Source organism: Ambystoma mexicanum, chromosome 2p (genome assembly GCF_040938575.1).
Source record: "Ambystoma mexicanum isolate Mex_15411 chromosome 2p, UKY_AmexF1_1, whole genome shotgun sequence".
NCBI lineage: Eukaryota > Metazoa > Chordata > Amphibia > Caudata > Ambystomatidae > Ambystoma > Ambystoma mexicanum.
In genome coordinates, this window is record NC_090923.1 from 274,014,097 (window position 1) to 274,027,989 (window position 13,893).

Genomic DNA, 13,893 nt, shown 5'->3' on the forward strand with positions numbered 1-13,893 from the left:
CTGATGTACAAACATCCAACCAACCACCAAAAACCAAAACCAAGAAAACTCTTCTGTGATCTTAACTGAACTCCTCAACTAAGAACCAGCACCCCCACACACAATCTCAGCAAACAGCCTCACCCAAGAGAGAATCCCAGGAAATGAAAACCCAACAAACATCACCCTGGATGGGATACAAGAAAGGAGAAGTAACAACAACTTACAAGGAAAACAAAACACAGTGCACTTCAGCTTACTCAATGTAAGATCCATGGCGAAACACAAGACAGAACTGCATGAACTCTTAAGCGAGGGTGGCACCAACACGCTCTTCCTCACAGGAACATGGCTATCAGGCAACTACAAAACAATCGCCCATGAAGCCATCCCAGATCATTTAAAACTAAAACACACCAACAGAAAAAAACAAAGTGGAGGCGGGATTGCAAATGCACATAAAGGCCACATCCACGCCACTCCACTTCCACTCAATGGACATAGACGATTGTGAATCCCTCCTCATCAAAATCAAGATCCACAACCAAGCCAACATTAGTTTCCTTCTGATGTACAGACCACCATCCTACAACCCAACTTTGCAAGAAAGCTCACTGACACCATCGCCAACCTCTCTACCTATCATGATAAGTTAATCAGCTTGGGGCATTTCAACATATGGTTTGAAAAAAAAGACCGAAACCACAGCAAGCTCACTCAACACCCCTCTGGAAACACTCCACTTCAAGCAAACCATGAACGGATCCACCCACAATGCTGGACACTCCCTGGATGCAATCTTCAGCAGAACTCTCTACCACTGCCCCACTGGTACCGATGATATGGAGTGACCATCCTTTGATCATAAACAAACCCTCCTGGACTGCTTGTATAGTTGAGTCTGGCTATTATCATTTGTGCATATACATTAAGCAGTTTTTAGCTCTTTTGAAAACAATTTTTAACATGAATTCAATAAAAAACGTAATAACCCATCAGTTATATAGGAAGGTACCAACTGGTACATCCAGAACAACATCACATACATCTGTACAATATTTCTAAAAACACATATTAAAAACCATTATAAAGTGCAATGTGCCTCAAAAGTGTCACCATGCTCAGTACTACCAATTCTATGTGCCTCTACTTTAATTTTAAGATCCTGTTAGGGATCTAGTACCTATCTACTTGTCCAACATGTTTCATTCCTCTTATGTAGATACAATCTAAGGAACTTCTTCAGGGGCTTTCTACATACTACTAACACACGGTGCTACCTGGGGTAATTTATAATCTTCTTCTTATTTTTCTTTTCAAAGTGTGAGGTTACTATTCTGTGCTGCTTAGAGCCATACAATCTGTGTCTAGCATTCTTGATTGGATAATCAGATTCTTGTACTATACATATCTTTTGTGACCTATTGTATTTCTCTTTTCATTTCCTAGTCAGCCTATCATTATTTACAGCTTGACTTAGTAGACCATTTTAGTAGGTCCTGCATTATGGCACGGAATGCTGCTTCTTGCCATTCGTGACTCTCTGTAGGCAAAACATTTAAAACATACATTAGCGTCTGCATCTGTTATAGTTAAACTATAATACAGACATGTTGTTCAGGTCATTTTTATGGTACTTACTATTCTTTCTTTCTTTTTGTATGGGTGCTTTCAAAGTTTACACTCTTGCCCCTGTGGCCACCTACATAAAAGGAGAGTGTTTGTTTAAGACCAGCTATCTCCTAACTCTGGATACGAATGTACTAGTGACACAGCTAGTGACTTTCTCAGAAAAACTCTGACTTGTGGGTGAGATGTGTGAGGTACTTCAAATGTGACTAGCTGCAAATAGTCAACCACAGCACCCCAGCATCTTACTTCTGCCTGCTGATGAACGTATCCCTAAACACAGGTATAGTACCAACATCTTTCAAATCAGCTTATATCAAGCCGTTCCTAAGAAACGAAAAAGGAAGTGCAGAGGATGCCACTAATTACAGACCCATATCTAATCTGCCCAACTACTGGAGAACAATATATACAAAATCCTACTCAACCACCTAGAAACAAACATAACACACAACCATTCACAAGTAGGCTTCAGACACATGAGAGGAACAGAATCAGCACTTCTATCCATATGTGATGACCTAAAAATAAATGCAGACAACAACACACAATCTGCCATCATAATACTAGACCTAACAGCTATGTTCGTCACAATCAGACCTGCAACACTAATTGAGAGACTGAAGGAATGCAGTGTAAAAGACTCAATGGCTAACATCTTTCCTCACTGACTAACCAAAAAAAACATATCTACCGCCATTCAGCTCTAAAACCAAAAACATCTCCTGTGGCATACCACAATGCTCTAGTCTCTCCGCACTACTTCATAACATCTACATGTGCCCCTTAATGAAAATCATTCGAAACCATGGACTGACAGCCTAGAACTGCGCAGATAATACCCAACTCATCGTCAAGATAGCTACAACCCAAACAACACCCTGAACACTTGTCTTACCGACATATATGGGTGGATGACAATCTAAACCCGGCCAAAATGGAAATCATGATCACATCCCAGAAGATAATGCAACAGGCACCGAACAGAACTGGCCACCCGGCATCAGAACAGAACCACAAGCATCAGCTGTGATAACAAATCTGGGAACACTTATGGACAACAGACTCCCATTCGAACCTCAAGTCAATGCTATTGCAAAGAAATGCTTCTTCCTCTTGTGTCTACTTAGAAGGATCCTTCCTCTCCTTCCCAAAAAGAGCCTCACAATCACCTCCCTAGTATTATCAAAAATAGATAACTAGAACAGCCTCTACCTTGCAATGCCAGAACAAATCACTAAAAACTTTAAACGCATCCAGAACACCACAGCAAGGATACGCCTGAGACTAAACAGAAGAGACCACATCACACCAGCCCTAAGAAGCCTACACTGGCTCAGAGTAAAAAAACAGGTCAACTTCAAACTCAGCATCACCCACATATCACTACATGGCCAATGAGCAGCATTCCTCCAAGCCAAGATCAACCGCAACCAACTGGGAAGAAACCTAAGATCAAGCAATGACCTCCAAATAGAAATGAAACAATATGAAAAAAGGAAATTCGGAGGAACTGCACTCTCACGTCTAATTGGCAATATATGGAGCTCAATCCCAAAGGAGATAAGAACCTCACAAGAACACTTCACCTTCAGAAAAAGACTGTACACCTGGCAATTCGACTCACAAAAGCACAAAACAGGCATTTTCAGCAATATCACCAGTTACCCAAGTTAATCCAATGACAATAGAAATCCTGGAAACAAACATAAAACTGACACACTGAACCAACCACTAACCACACCTTCTCCTTGCTCCTCCCCAGCAAATCCCACACACACCTCACATGGGCTGCCGGAGAAAGTTGTTTCATGACCTCACAAAGGATTATAAAGGCAATCCCCACTGGCTATGGTCCTTCTGGGTGTAGAAGAGGCAGTCAGTGTAGGGAGAATACACAGAGACTGTCCATGGCTGACATGGCTCACAGTGTTCACAAATGTATGATACAGATTCAGTTGTGGTTTTGATAATTACATGAAAAACCAAATATAATACCCCAAACAGTTATAGCTTATGTTTACAGACAAAACTGCCACCAGGATGGTGATTTCTTATGAATATGTAGTTTTAGAGTCGAGGTGCAGATTTAAAAGTGCAACTTCTGTGCTGAAGCTGTCATCCCAGATGTCAAGAGGCACCTGTGACCTATGAGCCTGCTCTATCCCACTGAAGAGCGGGCACTAGAAATCAGGTTACTGATACTGCAGGGCACACGTGCACACAATGCTTTTGGCATGGAGGGCCTGGTTAGCAGACTACCCCTTATGAGATGGAATTACCTGCATCAATTTAATTAACACAAATTCAAAAAGACAGGGTTTCTACACCCTTGCCAGATGACAATTACTCCAGCTCTTCTTTGCTGTCAATTCTGAGGCATTGCTCAGTTCACTGTATCAGTTTGTTGTTATGTTCTTTTACTCCTGCTGCTCAAAAAAGAATGTGTGTTTCTAGCTACTATGTGCTTGGATTGTTAATGTGTGCCTTTCCGGTTTCTCGCTCTCTGCCTTTTGAAACAATGTATATTGTAGTTTGTAGTGTTACAAACTCACACTAAAATAAAAAAATATAAAAAAATCACTTTGAATTACATTTAATTGAAATTACACAAATATACCTTCTATAAGTGTGAAATTAATTTGTAATCATGTATATTAGATACCTTGTGATGGCTTACCTGTCTATTTTAACAGGTGAAGTTTCAAACCAGGACATGGTAGTATTGACGTTAACACTCTGTATGGTTATTTTACTCCGTGACACAGATATTGTCACATCAGGATCTTTGTATGTAATATCAAATGACTCAAAATAGTTGTACTTTGCACGATGCATCTTTGTGCCATTCACCCAAACACCTAGAATAAATGCAATGATAAAATCATTATTCATACCGAAATACAATGACTGCCATAACATCCTAAAATAACTCTCAAATCAGAACCATTGATTTATATTAGCTTTGACCTTCTTGTGATTCAGATCCTGTTCTTTTCAAAATATAGTTTTGTACTTATCTTACAATGGATGCATATTTGCCAACCCTACAGATTTAGGCAGTAGGCTACTGATTTTTAAGCAGTTCTACCGCTTACATATTTTGGGTGACAGATCCTACTGCTTTTTACAGTGGCAGGTAATTTATGTGACTCTATGGCAGGCCTGCAAGACAAAGCATGCAACACATTAATTAGTCTGTCTGTACAGTGGGCTGGTAGGTGATTACTTTGATTGGGCTCAAACCAACCCACTGACCTAACAGCTATGACTCTGGCCCGCATTCTTTCCGGTTTAACCCTTAGGTTAACCACCAATGAAGGCAAGTGGCAGAGCGTACTGTGGGATGTATTGACTGACTCAACACATTGCCCCACATCACTGAGCTGCATTTGCGCAAGAAACTGCAACATGGCTGCGCTGGCTACTCTGAGAACCAGGACCTCAAAACTGCGTTTTGGCAGCAACAGAAAAATGGCTGCACCATCTTGCCTCACACAATTCAGGCAAAATGGAACAAGGGGACACACTGAAAAAGTATGCCAGTATGTTCTGAGACATATTTATGGAATCAAGTGAACCGGCAGCACTGCATTGCTGCAAAAGCCAAAAATTCCCCTTCAGAATGAAACTTTTCTTCACCCTTTCAAAATGCAGTGTTATGCTATTTCCATCTGTACATTCAGAAACCACTGTGATGGAAACGGCCCTGCCATGCCCAGGATAAGTCATTGCACCTCAGAAAAACTGGGCATAATTCCTGAATGACAGGTCCTGTCAAAGTACATTTCAAAGAAATCAACAGGCAACTTTCTTGTCACCCGCACGGGAACATGCATTTATTTCTTGACAAAATGTATCCAGGTGCAGCAGTTCAAAGAGACTTTTTACTTTCTGAGCCAGGTCAAGGATAAATGTATCTATACTTGAGATAAGAGTCCTGCTGCAAGGAAAATGACTACAGCTGCAAAGACAGTGGCAATTTGAGGAGCTGCAAACCGAATTAAAGAAAGAAATGATAGCAGTTTTCAACACATGTGGAAAAATGAGCTGTGCTGGTTTAAAACTAAATTCTTAATGAAAGCCTGCTTACTTAGCCCTGTAAAGGAATTATGTTAGTGGTGATAATATACACATAGGATACCTTCTGTCATAGGTTTGTTTAATTGAAGACCCAAAGTAAGAAATGAAATAGATAAAACACATTGGCCCTCATTAGGACCCAGGCGGTAAGGGGTTTACGCCGGCGTAAACCATGGCGCCCCTTACCGCCTGAGTACGAGTTCCCTTAGCGCCATGGTGATTTTAACGCCTGCTTTTAGCAGGCGTTAAAATCCATGGCGCTAAGGGACCTTGTTGTTAATTACGCCACCGTAATTTACGGTGGCGTAATTAACGCCTTCCCCACTCCCATTATACCCTATGGGGCAAAAATGGGAATGGGGAAGGGTAAATGGGGATTGGGGACTTACCGCCCCGCCAAGGTCGGAATGGGGCGGTAAGTCCGCCAACCCCCATGGCGGAGTTGGCAGCTTAGCGCCATGGACCATGGTGCTAATAGCGCCATGGTCCTCCGCCAAGGTCCTAATGAGGGCCATAGGCTGGAGTTGCATACTCTCAGAAAAACCGGTAATTCCATTTGCCAGCTATGAAAATCCTCAAAGGAAGGGAGATACACCCTAAATCCAAGACACGTAGGTGCGAAGTGCCAGCTTGAAAAACTTTGTATGGGACAGGACAATGAAAGTTCACATGCTCATCAAACATTTGTCTGTGCTCCAGGCTGGGACAATAGCAATCCTGGGACACTCACCTGTCAAGTGTGAAGGGGCAATAAAACCTTCAATTAAGACTGGAAACCCCTTGCCTGGAAGGAAATGACAGCTGCTTGCAGTTGGAGAAAGAAAAAAAACAGGATCAAGTAACATAGGGACTGCCTTTTGGTGCCAGAGACTATGTTATAAAGACACTTTAACGAGTTTTATTTCTGTAGCAAGAATGAGCAGAAATGTAAAAGTTTGTAGTTTTTAAATCTAAGTTTGTGGGCTATCTTTTAAAACTGGGTAGAACTCATTTCTGCATGGGGAACAGAAGTTACGAAAGATGACTGATTCCAAGGAAAGTATTTATGTGGAAAACATAAAATTTTGTACATACATCCCTGGGCACAATTCGCATTTGTGTATAAAATTGTGGGATTTTAGGCCAAATCTTTAATGTGTAAAACCACCAAAATGTATCAGAAAGGCGAAACAAGGTCGCACAGACCTGAGGATTGGACTGAAATATGAGGCGCCTCATATGTGAGATGTGTGTATAATTTGCCAAGAGATTGCAAGTGAACAAATCTATGTTTTTGGCAAAATCGGACTTTAAGTAAAGTAAATGTGGGAGTGTTGGGATATTGTAAACCTCACCTCATAAACCTGACATCATCCCCTTAGAAATCCAACCAACTGAGAGTGAGGCAGAGACTAGCTCCCCTGCCCAATCCAAGTAGTTTAGGGGTGGGCGCAGTTAACCCTGCCCAGCCTCTACCTTGATGATGTAATTTTGCATTATAAATAAGGGTCCCTGACAAGACACAGAGACACACTGATTCCTGATTTCCTACGCCGGTGTCCTGTTCCTGTCTGTTCCTGTCTTCATCTTGCATCTATCCATCTAAACTCCAGACCCTAACCACAAGGCCAAGCATTGCTGATCTTGCTTCAGCTGGACCTCAATTCTAAAATAATCCCAATAACCAAGGGAAACGCTGTGGTGTTTTGGGAAGTACCCTGAATTAACCTGGCTTGCTGCCACTCAATGCCTGCTGCTGCCATCCTGCTCTAATGATGATCTATAGTATCCAGTAAGCAAAATGCCAGTCCAGAAGAACTATCCTTCTCCAGCATTGGATCTTTCATGGATTCACATGCTTAGAATATTCCCCGTTGTCAGACTGGGAACCCTCGGTACACATATATATAGTCATTTACAATAGGAAAAAACTTCTGCCCTATCCCCGTCTGCGTCCTCTACGGGGCCGCCCACGTACGCCCCGTTGGACGTGATGGTATATAAGCCCCGCCCCCGCGGGTCCCTTCAGATTTCAACCGTCTCCAAAGATAGTGGGATCTCCTCGTGTATTTTCTTCAAATACTTATCGAATTGTTTCTAACTCCTGCGAGTTTGTCTGTTTGGTCCACTTCTAACTCCTACGAGTTTTGTTTGTTGGGCTGGCAATAATGTCGGGTAAGCCTCTTTTCCGCCCGTGTGCCACGTGCGGTCTAAAGAAGGTTTATGAAGGGGATGGCCATCTTGACTGCTTCTACTGCCTTCACCCCCACCACTCGGCGGACCAATGTGATATTTGCAAGGGGTTTTCCCAAAAAACCCTGAAGGACCGGAATCGGCGACTGGTCTCGTGGCTGAACGACGGCGCTGGAGCGTACCCTCAGTCGGAGGTAGGATCGGTGCGCAGTATCGCCTCAGCGAAAACATCAGAAGCCCCCCGACGCTCACATCCGTCGGAACCTCCGGCCAAAAAATCACGACCTACGGAGAAGGACGTGCCTCGAAGTCATTCCTCTAAGGCCTCATCGAAAGAATCGACGAAGAAATCATCTTCCTCTTCTTCTTCGTCGAAGAAAGATAAGGACAGGCCAAAATCCTCCTCGAGCGATCAGAAAAGATCAGCTACGAGTAGAGAGGCGGATAAACGCAGGGAGAGCTCCGCGAAGGCGGGACCGCCTAAGCCACCTGCAGGCCCTCCGTCGACGACGGCGACGATCCAAGTGCCCACTCCGTCACAGTCCCCCGCCTTTCAAACGGGCTCATCGTCGACGACGATTCCCTCGTCGACGGAGTTCCAGGCCTGGAGGCCAGAAGTGTTCGACATGGGGCTACCCGACACACTGCTGCAAGAACAGGCAGTTTCGATCGCCTCCAAAGAAGACGACGGCTTCAGAATAGTGAGCCCGGAAGACCTAGGGCTACGGCCCAGATTTCCTTCTGGTGCAACCTGCTCTCAAGTTTTCACCCAGCCTCCAAACGCCCAGGCTACTCTCTCCATGGAGGTACTTTCCTCCTTACACTCGCTCTTGAAGTCCCTGGACGAAAGGCTCCCACCTGTTCCGACGACTCCCCTCGTCGACGAGCCCGGACCTTCACACCGCCCGACTAGATCGGTCGTGGGCCCAACTGCTCCAACAGTCCAGGAAGAAGGTGAGCTCTCGAACTCCCTCTCTGAACAGGGGTCAGCTTCTGGTATCTCCCTCTCGCCGTCGAGAGACCCGTCATGGGTTTCGGATGTGGAGGTGGATCCTCCGAAAAGTCCCATTCACCCGTCTCCACCGGATGACATAGGGGCCTTCCATTCCATGATGGAAAAGGCCTGCAAGGAGTTCGGTTTGACCCAACAAGAAGAAAAGAAGGACTGCTTCCTCTTTGACCACATGGGCAAGAATAGGCGTTCCGTTTTTTCGATACCGATACTGGACCACGTATGGAAAGAGGGCGTCCAAACCATGCGGCATCCATTCTCGGAACCTGCGGTCAAGGGCCGCGTAGAGAAAAAATTTAAAGTTCCAGATTCGACGCCAAAATGCCTCTCTGCGCAACCCACGCCTGACTCGGTGGTATCGGCGGCGGCGACGAGAAAGGCAAAGGCCCAGCATAAATGCTCTACGCCTCCGGATTCCGAAGCTAGACGCCAAGACGCTTTCGGTAAGAAGATCCTGTCAGTGGGAGCGTCAACAGTGAAAGCAGCGAACTCCCTGGCAATCATGGCCAGGTATGACAGGGAGATGTGGCACAGACTGGCACCCATTATGGACCACCTCCCAGAAGAACACAGAAAATCAGCTATGTCCCTGGTTCGTGAAGGAGAAGAAGCCTCGAACCATGCTATCAATATAGCGGTGGACCTGGCAGATTCGGGGTTCAAACAAATTAACAACGGAGTGGTTCTACGACGCCAGGCCTGGCTCAAGTGCACCAACTTTAGACCCGAGGTGCAATATAAGGTCGTCGACATGCCTTTCGAAGGTGACCACCTGTTTGGCGAAAAGGTGGATGAGGCCTTGAAAGGAATGAAGGAGGACTCTGAGACGGCGCGCTCACTGGGCTCTCTCCAAAGCGGTAAGCCCTTTCGTTCCTTTCGCCCCTTTAGAGGAGCTACGGGAAACGCACGATTTGCGGGATCAAGGGATAGAGCATTCGGGAGGTCTTCATATCCGTCCCAAGGCTATAGGCGCGCCTCACAGTCCTCGACCCGACGCAGAAATTTCCAGGCCTCCAAGAGACGTCCCACTTACTCGTCGTCGACGGGAAAACAAAAAGATCAACAATGACGTTCTAGGAGGGAGAGTGTCAAGTTGCGTCGAGGAATGGGAGTCAATTACGACAGATCGGTGGGTTCTGGACACGGTGAGACTGGGACATTCCCTAAGATTCAAATCCAGACCTCCAAGACGTCCACCGATACGCCTGTCTCAACCACGCCTAAGCGTCTTGCGTCGAGAGGTTGCGCTCATGCTAAAAAAAGGCGCCATCGAGTTAGTCCCTGCTTCGCAGAGAGGGTTAGGGGTTTACTCACGCTGCTTCGTAGTAAAGAAACCAAACGGGAAGTGGCGCCCCATCCTCGACCTACGGGACCTCAACAAAACCCTGCTGAGTCAAAAGTTCAAGATGCTTACTCTACAGGAAGTAATCAGATCGGTCCAAAAGAACGATTTCCTGGCGTCTCTGGACCTCCAAGATGCGTATTTTCACATTCCGGTGCGCACTCACCACAGGAGGTTCCTGAGGTTCCTAGTCGGCCAAACACACTACCAATTTACTGTGCTCCCTTTCGGCCTGAAGTCCTCCCCAAGAACCTTTACAAAGTGCCTAGCACCCGTAGCAGCCTGGCTGCGGAAGGAAGGGCATCACGTTTACCCGTACCTCGACGACTGGCTTGTGAGGGGATCCTCCCCAGCGTCGACCAACGACAGCCTATTGACCACCTTGCGACTGCTACAGCGTCTGGGATTTGCAGTGAACTACGAAAAGTCTTCACTAAAGCCCTCGAAGAGCTTGAAGTTCCTAGGTGCTCAATTCGACACCCACACGGGACTAGTGAAACCATCCCTGGAAAGGTTGTTGAAGATCAAACACCTGACAAGCCAACTTCGTTTACAGAGCAGGTTGTCAGTAAGAAAATATGCGGCTCTCCTCGGCTCCATGGCATCGTGCATCCACCTAGTCGCGAACTGCCGGTTGTTCATGAGACCTCTACAGGAGTTCCTATCAGACAGATGGAAGCAGGCCACAGGCCGCTGGTCGGACAAGATAATAGTCGACGACGAACGAGTTATCAAAGCCCTCCGATGGTGGAAAGTGGCGCGCAACCTGGACAGAGGGGTCCCCCTGCAGGAGCCGGAATTTCAGAACACCATCATTACAGACGCCTCTCTGTCGGGCTGGGGAGCACACATGTCACGTCACCAAACCCAAGGCAGGTGGTCGTCGACCGAATCTCGCCTACATATCAACGTCCTGGAGCTAAGGGCGGTGAGATGGGCCCTGAAATCTTTCCTCCCACACATCAAGGGGTCAAAAGTAAGAGTGCTCACGGACAATACGACAGCTATGTTCTACCTCATAAAACAGGGTGGCACCAGATCCAGGACCCTCTCGAAGGAAGCTCAAAAGATCTGGCATTGGGCTTTAAAACACCACATCTCCCTAGTGGCATACCACCTACCGGGAGCGAAGAACGTACAGGCGGATTCCCTGAGCAGGACTATGTCACAAATACACGAGTGGGAGCTGGACTCCACTCAACTCGGGGAAATCTTCGAAAGATGGGGGACCCCGTCGATCGATCTCTTCGCCACGGAAAGAAACCGAAAATGTGTTCAGTTCGCGAGCAGATGGCCCCAAACAGGCTCCCTGGGGGAAGCGTTCTCGTTTCCGTGGACAGGCAAGTTCCTCTACGCCTTCCCTCCATTTCCCCTCATACGGAGGACGATCCAGGGGATCCACAGGTACAATTGCCGGGTCATCCTAGTGGCCCCGCGCTGGCCGAGGCAACCATGGTTCTCAGACCTCCTTCATCTGTCGCTGGATCAGCCGATACCATTCAGGAAAGTGCCGAACCTCCTGTCCAGGGACGAGGGGACCGTGTGGCACCACAATCCGGACAGCCTGAACTTAACTGCATGGCTCCTGACTTCTCGGAGTTCGGGAACCTAAAAGTCTCGACTGATTGCCGAAGGATTCTGCAGGCAGCCAGGGCCCCGTCCACTAACAAATCATATGTAAGCAAATGGAAAAGGTTCTGTATATGGTGTCAAACACAACAAAATATACAACCTTTGGAAGTAACTCCGGAGCAAATCCTCCCGTATCTTCTTCATCTTGCGGAGAGCGGACTGTCATCATCGTCAATCAAAGTACACCTGGCGGCTGTTTCGAGATTTACAAGAAGAAGACAGTCCCCTCCACTATTCAGTGACAGGCTAGTGAAGCATTTCATGAAGGGTCTGTTTAGAACCTTCCCTCCGGAAAAACGGTTCCCACCGTCGTGGAGTCTGAACACGGTTCTAGCTGCCTTAATGAAGCCTCCCTTTGAGCCAATGTCCTCTTCATCTCTACAATTTCTATCTTGGAAACTCGCGTTCCTAGTTGCCATCACTTCGGCTAGAAGAATATCGGAACTACAGGCACTGGTCATAGACCCTCCATATCTGAGGTTCTTTAAGGACAAAGTTATTTTATCAACTAACCCTTCATTCATCCCAAAAGTACCGTCGGTCTATCATAAGCACTCGACCCTGGTACTCCCTACTTTCTTTGCATCTCCTTCGTCGACGGCGGAGAAGGCTCTTCACACTCTGGACGTCAAAAGGGCGCTAAAATTTTACCTGCAAAAAACGCAAGATATCAGAGCCACCAGACAGCTATTCGTCGCCTACGGCCCCTCGGCTAGGGGTAAGGCTATCTCCAAACAAGGTCTGGCTCGCTGGGTCTCCTCTGCGATTACCCTGTGTCATTCCAAGGCCGGGAGACCTCTACTACATCGTCCCAGAGCCCATTCCACGAGATCGACATCTTCCTCCGTGGCTCTATGGGCAGGAATTCCGCTGACGGACATCTGACAGCCGGCGGCATGGTCTGTTCCGCACACGTTTACGCGCCACTACTGCCTGGAAAAGCAGCACGCGGATGAGGTACAAATGGGAAGGGCAGTGCTTCGCCACCTTTTTCAATGAGGTAAGCCAAAGTTTCAAGAATAATGCTGCCTATTATTTGGCCTCAGCTGTTTTTTTCAGAGTGTATACATGAATGTACATAGTTTATTGACCTAAACATAAGTGGGCGGGTAGATATATGCGCAAGGGGTGCATACTGAGTCATATGACATAGCATTGTATGGCGGAAATCCGTTTCGTATCAGTATAATAAGTTGTTGCTTACATACATGGTGTAAACGGTAGTGTTTGGGGGTGTCTCTACGAATGTAAGTTACATTGCACTCTCACCTCCTTCTTGATGTTACTGCTTTACAATCTATTCTAAGCATGTGAATCCATGAAAGATCCAATGCTGGAGAAGGGAGTAGTTTCTTACCTGTAACTCCATTTCTCCAGCATTGGTATCTTTCATGGATTCACATGCGCCCTCCGGCCTCCCCGGACTGCAATGTGGAAGATTGGTATGTAAGCAAGTTTTCCCCCGTTATCTTGGAGGGGTCGAAATCTGAAGGGACCCGCGGGGGCGGGGCTTATATACCATCACGTCCAACGGGGCGTACGTGGGCGGCCCCGTAGAGGACGCAGACGGGGATAGGGCAGAAGTTTTTTCCTATTGGAAATTACTATATATATGTGTACCGAGGGTTCCCAGTCTGACGACGGGGAATATTCTAAGCATGTGAATCCATGAAAGATACCAATGCTGGAGAAATGGAGTTACAGGTAAGAAACTACTCCCTTTGGTATCCAGTACCTGCCCAGCTGACTCTGTCCCACTGATTTTGTCCGGCTGTCCTGTATTAAACCTGATCCGTGTGGCGACCAGAACCGCTGACTGTCCAAAATCCAAACTAAAAGTGGACTGTGAGTATCAATAGGAACCATAGAAAACATAGTATACCTTGCCTTGCTTTGTTCCATCCCAATCTCTAAGTCATCCTATACTTATCCTGAGAAATTATAATATTGTCATAATCGTTCTTGAAACCCTGTCTTTGATTCCTTGTGCTGATGCCAACTTCTTTAATAATTTTGTCTGGCAAAATCCTAAACTATTAATCCT

General features: G+C 46.3%; 1 protein-coding gene across 6 annotated transcripts in view; it reads right to left on the bottom strand.

The window, feature by feature from the left end:
* The window catches only part of LOC138566370 (inter-alpha-trypsin inhibitor heavy chain H4-like), a 1,003,937-nt gene that overhangs the window by 170,833 nt on the left and 819,211 nt on the right, over positions 1-13,893 (bottom strand). For all 6 annotated transcript variants that reach the window (XR_011301923.1, XM_069643539.1, XM_069643537.1 and 3 more), the window contains one exon: positions 4,289-4,469. Coding sequence is in view for 5 of the 6 variants with exons in the window: in XM_069643539.1 (XP_069499640.1) it covers positions 4,289-4,469 (181 nt within the window). In the remaining variant the exon portion in view is untranslated. The remainder of the gene's footprint in view (positions 1-4,288; positions 4,470-13,893) is intronic.